Raw genomic sequence first — 14,950 nt, 5'->3', positions numbered from 1 at the left:
TGGTGGTTCCGCCACCAGAGCTCCTAGTTCAGGAGGTCTGGGCTGGGATTCCCAGAACTGGTCTTTGGACAGTTCTTGGTGCTGCTGCTTCTGCTGCTCCGGGGTGCACTCTTGGAGTGGCTCTGCCCAGGTGATTGTGGGAACCCAATGAAACCTCTTTAAAAAATATTTTTTAAGTTTATTTGTTTTGAGAGAGTGTGTGAGCATGGGGAAGGGCAGAGAGAGAGAATCCCAAGCAGGCTGTGCACTGTCAGCCCAGAGCCTGACATGGGGCTCAGTCTCATGAAGTATGAGATCATGACCTCAGCCAAACTCAAGAGTTGGATGCTTAACGGACTGAGCCACCCAGGCACCCCGAAACTTCTTTTAATGTTCTTTATTTAACTTTAATTTATGTTTATCCTGCCCCAAGTATGTGTAAGGTGCTCACCTAGGGGCTGGGGTTGGGGGAGGGAAAATTTACAAAGAACGGTAAAAAGTGGTTCCCATCTTCACATTGCTTGTGGTATAGAAGCTCGAGTTCCACCACTTCCTTGCATCTGGAGAATAGGCTGTTATGCAAACAAAAGAACTTTGTTTATGAAGGAGGATAAACTTTATGGTGCTATTGAGCCCAGGCCTTGCACATGGAACATTCTCGTAAATATCTGTTAGACAAATGAAAATAACATAATTAAATTAACGGAGAACGTGAAGAAGATGAATTTAGGTGGACCCTTGTTTGTCGTAGTCAGGAGGAAAGTGGATTTACTGACTCTGGATGAAAAGGGAAGGGAGCCATAAATAGATACTCCATTTATGTTATTTCCTTCCTATGACTGCCCTCCTGTGTAATTATTGTATAGATGGGGAAACTGAGGCTCAGAGAGTGTAAGAACTTGCCTACAAGGTGGCAACAGAAACCCAGCTGGGAAGAGGCCAAGCTGAGTGTCAGCTCTATGTCATTCTGTGTCTAAGACATGTGTTCTTCCTGGGACCAATGGTCTAGAAACTGGCATCTTCTAAAACATACAGGTCCCCGGCCAGAGTCAGAAGCTCTGGAGGGGGGGCCTGGGCATCTGTTTTTAAAGCAAAGCAGACCGCCCAGGTGAGTTAGTTAATAGGTTTGGAAGCCACCTGCAGTAGAGTAGGCCTCCAAAATGGGGTGGGAAGGGAGAGAGAGAGTGGGAGAGAGAGAGAGAGAGAGAGAGTGTGTGTGTGTGTGTGTGTGTGTGTGGTGTGTGTGTGTGTGTGTGTGTGTGCGAGAGAGAGAGAGAGAGAGAGAGAAATTTGGGGATTCAGATATTCTTGGAGAGCAGATGTTTCCTGATTTTATTTCTGTTCACATCTGCCCACCAACTTAATGAAAATCAAAGACCCAGAATGATTTAATTTGATTCTCTTTATTGGTGTCTGTATTTGTATTGTAATTAGCATGGATCTAAAAGTATTGGGCAAAGTCCTCATTTCTTCTGGCTGCAAGGGGTTATGGGTCAGCCTGAATTTAGCTCAGTGAACAGTAATGGCCTGACTGCTGAATTTAGTTCAGTGAACAGTAATGGCCGGGCTGTTCCAGGAGCCAAGTGGAGCCAGCTGAGACTGTGTCCTCAGAGAAGGGACAATGGCTGTTCTGCTCTAAATCCATTTTCATGCAGAAATTGGGGCTCAGTGTCGGCCAGATCTTCTGATTTTTCAAGAGAAGACAGAAGTCTGCATTTTTATGAGAAACCTCCCAATTTTAAAAGAGTTGGCAATAATTGTAAGTTAGAAAACAATTTTGGGAGTCAAACAGAACCCAACTAAGGTGCTGCTGATCCAGCCTCTGATGCCAGTTTTCAATATCTGGTCTCCCTTGTGAGGCTTTAGTGATGATAGATGATGTGACCCAATTTTTTTTAATGCAATTTTATTCTAGACCAAATGTGAGGAATACTGGCCCTCCAAGCAAGCTCAGGACTATGGGGACATAACTGTGGCAATGACATCAGAAATTGTTCTTCCACAGTGGACCATCAGAGACTTCACAGTGAAAAATGTAAGTAAGAAACCAAGATGGATAGATAGGTCTCAGAAAAGATGATTATGTATTAATTTTGGGGTGATACTTTTTAGGTTGATATTAACCGATATGTTCTTTAAATGCATCAGAAAAATACTTTTGCTCTCTTTTTACAGAATAAACTATCTACACTCTGAGTCAACTCTTTAGTTTTACTTTATTAAGAGGAATTTTATGTTATTTTTTTCTTCTCATTGAAGTATAGATGACATATATTAGTTGCAAGTGTACAACACAGTGAGCCAACAGTTACATATGTTACCCAGTGCTCACCATGATAAGTAGAGTCACTATCTGTCACTCTATGGTGCTATTATAGTATTATTGACTATATTCCCTACACTCTACTTTTCATCCCCGTGACTTATTTATTTTATAACTGAAAGTTTGTACCTCTCAGTCCTCTTCACCTATTTCACCCATCCACTGACCCACTTTCCCTATGGCAAACACCCATTTGTTCTATTTATCAGTCTGTTTCTTTTTCTTTCTCTTCCTTTCCTTTTCCTTTTCCTTTTCCTTTTCCTTTCCCTTTCCCTTTCCTTTCCTTTCCCTACTTCCTTCCTTTTTTTCTTTGCTTTGCTTTGCTTTGCTTTGCTTTGCTTTGCTTTGCTTTGCTTTTCTTATTTTTTCCATAAGATATTCCTGAATGAAACGGATCATAAGAGCATGGCTCAGCAACAGTAACTGTTCCTTCTGTTTTCAGGTGACTTGCTCATGAGTTTTTGCTACAATCAAGACCCTTTTGGGTTATTTAGTTGCAACTGTGTTACCAAGAATGGCGTTTGCCTTGGGAGCAGTGTATGAGAGCAGTTACATTAATTGGATTTCAGGGCATATACACATGGCCCTTACCCCCAAAAGTTATTTTAAAAATCCAATTACTTTGTTTAGGCAGATTTTGTGTCCTTTTTCTTCTTCTTTTTTTTAAGTTTATTTATTTATATTGAGAGAGTGAGTGAACATGATTGGGGGAGGGGCAGAGAGAGGCAGAGAGAGAATCCGAAGCAGGCTCCATCCACGCTTTCCACGCTTTCAGCATAGAGCCCGATGTGTGGCTCGAATTCATGAACTGTGAGATCATGACCTGAGGGAAATCAAGAGTCAGATGCTTAATCCACTGAGTCACCCAGGTGCCCCTGTCCTTTTTCTTAAGGGTGTTTAGAGACAATGAAGCAACATTGATATCTTTTGGTGGGCATGCAAATCTGTATAACCTTCCTGCAGTTTAATGCATTTATAAAACTGACCACTCTTCTTTGATCTGGTGGTAGCAAGTTTGAGACTCTGTCTTAAAGCAATGATCTGAAGTATAGGACAGGGCTTCTTATTCACAAAGAAGAATCTGAAGAGTTATTTGTAATGGAGGAAAATTTGGAACCTGTGCAAATATCTAGCTTTTGGAGGATGGATAACTAAACTATAGGTTATCTAGCAGTGTACCATTATTTAGCTATTAGAAATGATGGCTGTGTAGACTGCATAATTATCATGAGGAGACGCAAGAATGCAATTAAGTGAAACATACCAGGAGACAGAATTTTATACCTATTGTGAATAGTGCACAAAGGAAAAGCCTGGAACTATACATTCAGTGTTGTTGACTTTTATGGGGGTGCTGGTAGGTTAGGTTGTAGTTTATGAGAATTATCCCTGAAGATTCCGTAAGTCATGGACACAGAGGTATTAATTCTTTACTGATTGGCTGTGTCTCAGATGTCCTGGCTTCAGTTAACATTTCAACTCGTCCTTTGGAGAGGCTGTCAAAGCTATTATCACACATTGATAATAATGGTTGAGAAACCCTTAAAATATATGTATTTCTATAGATTTCATCCATTGAAAACAATGGATTATCCTCTGTTGCTTTCACTGCTTGGGGTTCACTTTTGTGGAGGGAAATCATGCACGAATCTATTTTTCTTTTTTTTTAATGTTTTTTTTTTTTTTTTTTTTTTTTTTTTTTGAGACAGCGTGAGCAGGGGAGGGTCAGAGAGAGAGGGAGNGAGAAGGCGGCAGAGGGGGTGGGGTGTTAGAGCGAGAGGGAGTCACAGACTGAAACAGGCTCCAGGCTCTGAGCTGGCAGTCAGCACAGAGCCCCACGCGGGGCTCGAACCCATGAACCGCGAGATCATGACCTAAGCGAAAGTCGGACGCTTAACCGACTAAGCCACCCAGGCGCCCCTCTATTTTTCTTTTTTAAATAGTATTTATTTTTTAAGTAAATTTTTAGAAATGTTTATTTTTGAAAGAGAGAGAAAGAGAGAGACCAAGTGCTAGCAGGGGAGGGGCAGAGAGAGAGGGAGATGCAGAATCTGAAGCAGGCTCCAGGCTCCAAGCTGTCAGCACAGAGCCTGACATGGGACTCGAACTCACGAACTGTGAGATCATGACCTGAGCTGAAGTCAGATGCTTAACCACCTGAGCCACCCAGGCCCCCCAATAATGTTTATTTTTGAGAGGGAGAGAGAGACAGACAGACAGACAGAAAGAGTGCAAGCAGGGGAAGGGCAGAGAGAGGGAGACACAGAATCTGAAGCAGGCTTTATCTAGGTCAGCACAGAGTGCGATGTGGGGCCTGAACCCACGAACCATGCGATCATAACCTGAGCAGAAGTTGGATACTTAACCGACACAGCCACAGAGGGTGGGGGGGGTGGTGGTGGCAGATCTATTTTCCTTTTTAAAAATGGGAAGACAACAGATAGAACTAAAAGTTTCCTTTGACTGCCACCCGCAACCTGAGCCCCTTTGTCCCCTGAGGCCCTTAGCCCCGCCACAGAGATACAATACTGAAAGTTCTGAACTCCCCTTTCCTCTCCTTATCTCAACATAGCTGCTTTCCTTTTTTTGGATCAATACTGTTGGTTACATTTGTGAATGTCACCTTTGTGTGTACGAGACTTCCCAGTACCCTGTCCCTTACTCTGCCCTTCACCCTACTCTTCTCCATATTTTGAACAATGTGAATGCATTGCTTTTATAACATATCTATAGTAAAAAAAAAAAAAAAAAAAAGCTTTGAAGGTCGCTGTCATAAAGGAGATATGGGTGAGGTCAGTGCCGGGGGTGGATGTAATGAGAACAGTTGTATCCAGGGCAGCAGTGGCCCAGCGCAGGTGGAGTTCTGATAATTAAAGGTACATGCTTCAGTCTGTGGTAGGAAACCAGTCTGTATCATAACTAACTGTTATAACATAACTGTTCTTTGTCTGGTGTTGAAATAGATGCTTTTTTGGGGGAGGGGTCTTTTCTCAAACTCTTGCAATTCTAAATCTTCCCTTGGTGCTTGCCAGTTGCCTGCCGCTTCCCGAGACTGTCCGTTAGGCACTTGGACTGTGAGGAAGCTCTTGCCCCAAAGGCTCTGATGATCAGAATTGCATCAGTAGAATTCATTTCTTTTTTTGTTGTTGTTGCTGACCTTCCCATGTGGGCTCAGGGAGGGGCTTCATGAAGCTCTAAGAAGGTGTGAGACTGTGAGAACATTACTGGCAGGCACCTGTAGTGGGAAAGGAAGATCTGAACTCAGGATCAGAGGACGAGGCACTGGTACTGCATCTGGGCTGAGTGGGGGGAATCCGTTCACTTTCCAGAATCTTTTAAAGAGGATGGTAACCCTCCCTCCTGGGCACATTGTGGGGATTTGCGGAGCATGTCAGAGTCTGTGCAAGCATTCTCTCAGCAGCTGTACCAATGTAACCTTGCAGTTTTTAGTTGTAATCCCTCCTCTTTAGCTACCTGTCAGCCATCCCGTGCAGCTCAGCCCCCAGATTCTGCTCTATCTCACTTGCCCTCTTCTCTTTTTCTGGGTTCTTAGCTCCAGACAAGTGAGAGTCACCCTCTGCGGCAGTTTCATTTCACCTCCTGGCCGGACCATGGCGTTCCTGACACCACTGACCTGCTTATCAATTTTCGGTACCTTGTCCGTGACTACATGAAGCAGAGTCCCCCTGAGTCTCCCATTCTGGTGCATTGCAGGTATGCAGATGGTGCTCCACGTGTGACCGATTTCAAATGTCATAATAAATGTGGACACTTTAGAAGAGCAAGGTGTAAGAGGGAGTGCAATAGGCATTTGGAAATTTAAGAAAGGCTTGGATAAGGGACCATGGACTTACTCCCTAAGCCCTGAAGCTTTAGAACAGGGGTTGGCAAACTATAACCACGGGCCAGATCTGGTAGGTTGCCTGGGTTTTTTTTTTTTAAACTATAATATATTCTAATTTATATCTACTTATAACACTTTATTAAGTTTATTTATTTATTTTGAGAGAGAGAGAGGTGGTGGGATAGAGAGGGAGAGACAGAATTCCATGCAGGTTCTACACTATCAGCTGAGAGCCTGACACGGGGCTCGAACTCACGTACCGTGAGATGGTGACAGAAGCTAAGATCAAAGGTGAGACGCTGAACCAACTGAGCCACCCAGGTGCCCTATAACATTTTCTTATAAAATATTTCAACCTTTCAAAAATGTAGAGTAGTAACAATCTAATAAACTATAGCATGAGGCCATGTATGTTTCTTTTTGTTAATAATAATGTCCAGATATAAAGTGACTACTTATCAGTGTCCTTACACAGTTAAACTTGGTCCTAAAGTTGATCTGAATCATTCCCTTGCATGCTTTTATATTGTAGTGCATTCATATGTATATTTGTGGTTTTATATAGCTTTAAACTTTTACCAGATTTTATGATGTATATACATCTTTCTGCAACCTGCTTTCTCCATTCAGCATTTTGGCTTGTTACTTAATGAAGTTGAAAATCATAGTTTTCGTTTCTTTATTGATTTATTTAAAACAATTTTTTTTGGCATACAAAAACTGCACATAAATTAATGTATACAACTTCATGAGTTTGGGGGCAAGTATACACCTATGAAACTATTAACCACAATCCCTTTATAAGTAAAGTTTTATTGGAACAGAGCCATGCCCATTTGTTTACATATTGTCTATGGTTACTTTCATGCTATAATGGCAGAAAGAGACCATTTAGTCTGCAAAGCTAATTTTTCTATCTGGTCCTTTACAGAAAAAATTTGCCCCCACTTCCTGCTCTAGAACAATAAGACAACTAGCTAGCTTTTAGGCTAAAGGAATTAATTTAGGAAAGATGAAAAGAGGGGTTTTGTTGCTCTGTGGAGAACAAATTGATGAAACTTGCGATCCTAGGTTATGGTAGCAACTTGAATGGAACTGAGATTCAAGCAGCTCTAGTAAGATGTTTAATTTGTGGTATTTGACTCAAAATGAACTTTAGGGTTTGGGCCCTAGTCTCAAGCTAGTGTAATCCAATTTGCTGAGGTTTTAGGTGAGCAAATGTTTAATGATATTGGGCATTGATAGTGGAGGGGAGCAAGGTATACACACAAATGGGGACATTTGAACATTTTATGTTAGAGGTAACCCATGGTGATGTGCTCATGTCTTTTTTTTCTTCAGTGCCGGGGTTGGAAGGACAGGCACGTTCATTGCCATTGATCGTCTTATCTACCAGATAGAGAATGAGAACACTGTGGATGTGTACGGGATTGTGTACGACCTTCGAATGCACAGGCCTTTAATGGTGCAAACAGAGGTGAGGGCGAGCTCTGTGTTTGGCAGTCTGCCTACAGAAGGCTGTATCATGTCACCTACTTGTGTTGAAACATTTCACCCTTCTGGGTCTTTCTGGCTCTGGGCTGTGAGGTAACAGTGGATTTCTTTCAGATCCTTATCTGCAATTGAATTATCTGATATGGTGATACTGATATCAGCAATGGAACAGTACACACTGAGATAATATCAGGATTCCTTACCTTGTGGCCACTAGCTCCTCAAATAATCTTAGCAGCTCTCTGAACTTCGGCTTCTGGGTTTTAAACTCTTAAAACTGGTATCGTCACACTTTGTTTCTGAGGAGGTCTGACCATCCTTAAACTAAGCTGATGAAACGGACTTCTCAAATGTTAACAATGTGAATGAAATAGCATAATGTTCATACAGCAGTGTATCCTGACCCAGCCCTGTGAATGTAAAAGAACCTCAGTGATCATGGTCACAGAGAGATGGCTGGCCAACTGAGAAACTGCATGCTTCATATCCACAATGTCAGTTGGGGAAGACACATTGGATTCGGCTTTCCCTGAAATGTTCCTGATACACATTGTTTTCAAGTCATGGTCTCAACAAATATATTGAGAAATAGCCTTCTTCAGTGCTGTGGGAAGGAATGTGCCTCGACCGGGATGAGAGCAGAATATTAATTTTGTATCAGGCTGTCGCCCTGTACCAATTTAGAACTCCATGAATATGTGCTGTGTTTCTGAGTTACTAGCAGGGAATGTTCTGGAGGCCTGGGTACATCGTGTGCTTTGGGGTGAGCAGCATGGTTGTAGGAGAAGGAGTGGAGTTTACTCTTCATGTGTTGGTCAGAAAAGATTTTCTTTTTTCTGCTATAATTATGTAGAGTAGAATTTAATCTTTTATTTCCTTTGAGAAACACAGAAATCTTATACCTGCCCACAAATTCTTTTCTTGCTCCTTTTTTTTTATAGTTTGATAATAATGTAAACTTGTTCATATTAAGACATCTAACAAAACAGGATTATATAGAATATATTTTTCTCTTTCACTTTCTGTTTCCTAGAGGTAGCCAATGCTTACAGTTGTGTATATCACTATAGGTTTCTTTATATATATCTGTGAAAAACACGTGTACACACACACACACACACACACAGTATTGTCTTTTTTTTAAATGGCTAGTGCTCTTTAAAAAAACTGAGTACAGTTGACAGGCAATGTTACATTAGTTGCAGGTGTACAACTGAGTGATTCAACAAGTCCATATGTTATGTTCTGTTCATCATAAACGTAACTACAATCTGTTACCACACAAGGTTATTACATTACCATTGACTATATTCTGTATGCTGTACCTTTCATCCCCATGACTTATTCATCCCATAACTAGAAGCCTCTACCTCCTACTCCCCTCCTCCCATTTTGCCCCGCCTCCCCTCCCCTGCTTTCTGGTAACTACCAGTTCTCTGTATTTATGAGTCTGTTTCTGTTTTTTTGTTTGTTTTGATTTTTAGATTCTATGCATAAGTGAAATCATATGGTATTTATCTTTTTCTGTCTGACTTACTTTACTTAGCATAATACCCTTTATATCCATCCATCCATGTTGTCACAAATGCAAGATCTCATTCTTTTTTATGGCTCAGTAATATTCTATTGTATATTTATACCACATCTTTTTTTATCTATTTATCTATTGATGGATGCTTGGGTTGCTTCCATATCTTGGCTACTGTAAATAATACTGCAACAAACATAGGGGTTCATATATATTTTTCTTTTTTTTTTAATAGTTTATTTATTTTTGAGACAGGCAGAGCATGAGTGGGGGAGGGGCAGAGAGAGAGGGAGACACAGATCTGAAACAGGCTCCAGGCTCTGAGCTGTCAGCGTGGAGCCTGATGTGGGGCTCAAACCCACGAACCGTGAGATCTGACCTGAGCTGAAGTTGGATGCTCAATGGACTGAGCCACCCAGGTGCCCTCTCATATGTATTTTTCAATTAGTGTTTTGTTTTCTTTGGATAAATACCCAGCAGTGGACTTACTGGCTTACAATTGTATTTCTATTTTTAATTTTTTTAATTTTTTGAGGAAGCTTCATATTGTTTTCCACAGTGGCTGTACCAATTTATATTCCCACTAACAGTACACACGGGTTCCCTTTTCTCTACATCCTCGTCAACACTTGTTTTTTGTCTTTTTGATACTATCCATTCTGACAGGTGTGAGGTAATACCTCATGGTGGTTTTGATTTGTATTTCCCTGATGATGAGTGATGTTGAGCATCTTTTCATGTGTGTGTTGACTATCTATATGTCTTCTTTGGAAAAATATCTATTAAGTTCCTCGGCCCATTTTCTAGTCATATTGGTTTTTCGATGTTGACTTGTGTAGGTTTTTTAATATATTTTGGATATTGACACATGGAGTATTTTTTAAATTAGATTTTATTTTATATATATTGCTGACCCATGATTTTTTTTCTCTTATAGCATTATGAATTTCTTTCTGTCAGTATTTACCTCTCTCCTTCCTCTTCCTCTTTTTAATGGCTACCTGCACAGTCTGACAAGCTTGCCTGGGGGTGGGCCCCACCCATCTCTACCCAGATGATCCCCCTTAACCTGTCTCCTTTGTTGAGAATCACAATTTATTCCTTATACTGCACATGCTCACTAACCAAGAAAATCTTGTTGGCCTTGTTCATTGTGGGGTTAATGGGTTGGGGGGAGAGGTGGTAATCTGAAAATAACCTTGGGCGCTAATCTCTGGGACCTCTGCTCATTTGCTTTCTCTTTTTACTTTTCTAACAGGACCAGTATGTTTTCCTCAACCAGTGTGTTTTGGATATCATCAGATCCCAGAAGGACTCAAAAGTAGATCTCATCTACCAGAACACAACTGCCATGACAATCTATGAAAACCTTGCACCAGTGACTGCGTTTGGAAAGACAAATGGTTACATCGCCTAGTTCCAAAGTAAAACCTTTCTGGAGTGAACCGGACCGTCACACCCACAGCAAAGGAAAATGCCCCGATGTCGACATGTTTTTATATGTCTAATATCTTATTCTTTGTTCTGTTTTGTTAGAACTAATTTCAGGGTGTGAAGCTGCACATGTAGAACATGACAGATGAGAAGTTGGGGCTGTCAGGGGCTGTGGATGGGTGTTGAGTGAATCAACTACATTCCTGATTACCAATGGGATGAGTTCACTTTTTTTTTTCCCTTGAGAATTACAGAACACCAGGAAAAGTGAGCTATGATTTTTTTTTCTTTTTCAAAACAGATTCTTTTTAAAAAAGACTATTTTATATGATTCACATGCTAAAGCCAGGATTGTGTTGGGTTGAATATATTTTAAGTATCAGAGATCTATTTTTACCTACTGTATCTTGGAATCTAGCTGATGGAAAATACGTAATTGTGGATGATTATCATGTCGGGAGGGGTACGCGGTGCCTCTTCTGCCTGGGTTTTCTATTTGAACATGTGCCTTTTCTGAATTATGCTTCCACAGGCAAAACTCAGTAGATATCTCTATTTTTGTATTGAATCTCATAATTGGAATATAAGGAATATTTAAACAGTAGTTTAGTATCTGAGGTTCAGCCTTCTCAGTAACATTCCTGTTCTCATTTGACTAGAGGAGGCCTCCCCACCCCCTCCACCCCTCCACCCCCTGTTTTGTGCTCTATTCTTTTTTTCCCTCCCAGTTTTCCCCCAAGATACTTCTGTTGGCCACGTTTTCAGCCCATTGTTTGAGTGAGAGTGGAAACCAGGTATCACCTTGAGAATTTCTGGGCGGTGGGGGGGGGGGAGCAGGGGAAGCAGAGGAACCCTACGGTGATATAATCTCCTTCTCTTGTCCCTGTTTTATCCTTTTTCTTGTTTCTGTATTTGATAAGAAGGATTATTTAAAGGTGCAATATGTGATTTAGTGATTCATGAAGCTCTAGGTTTTCAGTAACGTTTTACTCAGGTTGGCATTTTATGTGTGTGTGTCCGTGTCTGTGTGTCTGTGTGTGTGTGTGTTTAAAAGCGTGGCAATCTGTGAACACTTCAGTGTGAAAACAGTGTCCGATTAACCCCTTCTCCCTCAAAGTCCACTGGCTTTAGTCTATCTGCAGTGACACATATCGGTATCTACTGTATATATATATACTAAACTCTTAAAACAGTCATTCCTTTGAATTGAGGTGTACAAAGTTTGAATTTGTATCAAAGATGTAATTATTTTTAAAACCTCTTTTCACTATACTGCTGCTGTAATTACTTTTGATTTTTTAAATGTAGATTAATTTTTTTTTTTTTTTTTTGCTTCAGGTGTGTATCCACCAAGAATTTCAGAATTTATGTGGATTTATTTTATTGGTACATAATCTGTAAACTTCTCAAGGCATTAACATGAAAGGATTTATTTCTTTTTATTTTATATTGTGGCTCAGGTTATATTTTGAAGAAGTTTTGGATTTATCCTCCTATAGGCAATGAAGTAGATAAGGTCTTATGAAGAAATTACCAAGTCCCTGGAATCCTGTGGCCATTTTCCACAGTAATAAATCCTGCTGTAAACTTAGGACAACTGTGTCCTAGTGAAAATGGGAGCGGGGTCTTCTCTGGGGACTCTGGTCACTGTTGACCCGGGGGAGCCCGTCTCCTGATGCTGCCGTGTTCCTCAGCTTGCTGGCACTTTGAGAACTGACTGGACATGCTAGTGGGTTCTGAAGGGCGAACCACAACGTACTGAAAGCCCTTGATTCGGTTCAGAGGCTTAGTGCTTCGACGTCTTTTGTCCCCCTTTTCCCTTTGAGGTACTGAAAGGATTAAAAAGAGAGGAGGTGGTGGTGGTGGTGTCTGGGGAAGACTTCCTTCCCACGTAGAAATTGCACTTTTTGCCGAATCCTTTGCGCTCTCCCATGGCTAGCAGTTCATTCAGCGTCCGGCCCTTTGAGGAATGGGCTGTACAGGCCTGGTCAGACCCTCTTGACTCCACTTCAGAGGGGCCTTTGGCTCGTCAGGTCTGCATCAGGGAAGCCGCACTGTCCTGGGCTATTGAGCAAAGCTGGCTTTGGGCACATTGCTTCCAAACCTTCCCACTGGTCTGCCCCTCGAGAGTTCCATGATGGCATTGGGAGGTCCCCGCCCGGGCCTCAGTCCTGTGGGTCACGCCCCTTTCCACTTCAGTTATCAGGAAGCCACTGGAGCGGGGTGTAAATGTCACTGCTGACAGAGACGCTCTGCCCAGCCCTGCCTACATCCCTGCCACGGAGAAATCGGAGGGAAGGACTTGGCTCTAAAAATTCCTTTAGAAGGTTAAAGCAACAATAATTAGAAACATATTGTATAAAAGACACACAAAAACCCAGAAATTCTCCTCCCTTGTGCCTGGTATGGGTTTGGGAAATGGGCAGGAGCCCCAGCTAAGCCACTCTCAGATGTCTTTCCCAGTCGTGGGAGGAAGGCTCGTGGCAGAAAGGTCTAGATTCCACATGGCAGGTCATGTGAAGGTCACGATGCTTCTCTGCATCCTGAAGAGGGCTGGGTTTGGGGACCCGTGGGGGTGGTGAGGGTATTTATAGCACAGTGATTGAAAAGGGAAGACAATTGTGTAAATATAGAGGACACACAGGCTGGGGGTTGGCCATAGAAAAGAGAAGGTGCTTTTGAGCTCCTGTCCCAAAGCCCCCCAGGAACAATGAACTAAAATCTGAGGGGTCCAGCAGAATCATGGAGATGGCACCATCATCCCTGCTTTCCTATTTGCCAGTTGCACACAGAAAAACAGCCAGGGTGGGATTAGGTATGAGTGAAAGGCCTGAAGGTTGGTGGTCAGTTGGTCCGGGGGATTTGGGGCATCAGTACCTTCTCTCAAGAGCAAGGATGTTTGCTTCCAAAGGTAAACCTGGCGATGGCTGGCACCAGTGGGAAATGACATTTGGGGGTCTGTTCCCCGTGGGCACATAGTGACCTCCCGCTGGACATTGGCAGATTTGACTGCACTGGACTTGGGCTTCGTCGAGCCGGAGGCTCGTGGGGCGCCGGGGGCCACCTATGCGTCTGATTCATGTCTGCGTTTCATCACAGATGAAATAGCCTGGTTTTCTTTTGCAGTGCTGGGTTGTGCTTAGTGCGCTAAACAAGGCTTGGTGACTGATGTCGATTTGCCTCAAAAGTCCAAGTTCTGCATTTTCAGACTGTATAGCAGCCAAGTGTTCAACATACTGTAGCATTTTTCCCTCGGGGGCACATATGAACAGGATGTGTTGATATGGACTCTAAAACTGTAATTTTCTTGTAACTATTTTGGAATGATGCATATTTCTAATGTTTGTTATACTTGTACAGAGTATTGCTGTTGGTTGCTTTTTTTTTTTTTAAGGAAAAAAATGGCCTGAAAAAAAAATTTTTTTAAAAGACTCACAAATACCAAATATAAAAAGTGTCAACACATGGTGCCTTTGTTTCTTTTTTGTCCCACTTTTTCCTTTATGTCCACACCATTTTGTTTCCTAAGCAGTGTACTCTGGTCTGTGTTTAATTGGGGCATTCTTAACAAAAACATGTGTCCCTTTTGGATTTTGTACATTGTGTTAGTTTGCCAGGGCCACAACAAAGTGCCACGGGCCAGGAAGCTTAGGCAACAGGAATTCAGTCTCTCACAGTTCTGGAGGCCAGAAGCCCAAGATCAAGGTGCTGGCAGGTTGGTTTCCTCTGAGGCTTCTCTCTCCTTGGCTTGCAGATGGCCGCCATCTTCCCTGTGTCTTCACTTGGTCTTCCCTCTGTGTCCGTGTCTGAATCTCCCCTTTTGATCAGGAAACCAGTCATAGAGGATTAAGGCCCGCCCTAATGACTTAAATTTTACCATATTCACCTCTTTAAAGACGGTGTCTCCAAACACGTTCTGAGGTCCTGGGGTTAGGACTTCAGCCTATGAATTTTGGGGAGATGTAGTCCAGCCCAAAACACACAGCCAGGGAGACTAAGTGAAGAGGAGACTTGGAAGGAGACGTGAGTGTGCGTCTAAGATGTGGCTACTGTGCTCTCAGAGGGTGAGGCGCATGGATCTACAGACGGACAGACACTCCATTTGTGCCATTTGGTGGTAGTACACGTACCTTAGGCCAGTCCCCAGGATTTTCAGAGGCGTTTTTTTGGTGATGGATTTGGGGCATCCCAGAATTTCTGGGATACTGTAGCAACTTGGACAGTTTTTATTTTCAGTGCCTGCTATGCACCAGCCCCTACGCCTCCGTGGCCACCATGCCCCAGCCACTATAGCTCAGTGCCACAGGTGCACATGACACACCAGCCCCTAGGCCTCCGTGGCTGGTAA

At 42.4% G+C, this 14,950-nt stretch overlaps 1 protein-coding gene across 1 annotated transcript in view; it reads left to right on the top strand.

Annotated features, from left to right (window-relative positions):
* Window positions 1-12,193, top strand: part of PTPRJ (protein tyrosine phosphatase receptor type J) — a 74,997-nt gene extending 62,804 nt beyond the window's left edge. Inside the window, exons 23-26 of the mRNA XM_039226696.1 lie at window positions 1,895-2,014; window positions 5,856-6,016; window positions 7,488-7,623; window positions 10,427-12,193. Coding sequence (XP_039082627.1) covers window positions 1,895-2,014; window positions 5,856-6,016; window positions 7,488-7,623; window positions 10,427-10,585 — 576 coding nt within the window. The 3' untranslated portion in view covers window positions 10,586-12,193. The remainder of the gene's footprint in view (window positions 1-1,894; window positions 2,015-5,855; window positions 6,017-7,487; window positions 7,624-10,426) is intronic.
* The last annotated feature ends 2,757 nt before the right edge of the window (window positions 12,194-14,950 follow it).

Source organism: Hyaena hyaena, unplaced genomic scaffold (genome assembly GCF_003009895.1).
Source record: "Hyaena hyaena isolate Hyena2069 unplaced genomic scaffold, ASM300989v1 scaffold_23, whole genome shotgun sequence".
Classification (NCBI taxonomy): domain Eukaryota; kingdom Metazoa; phylum Chordata; class Mammalia; order Carnivora; family Hyaenidae; genus Hyaena; species Hyaena hyaena.
The sequence above is the reverse complement of the archived record's forward strand: the minus strand, read 5'-3'. Positions and strand labels throughout refer to the sequence as shown.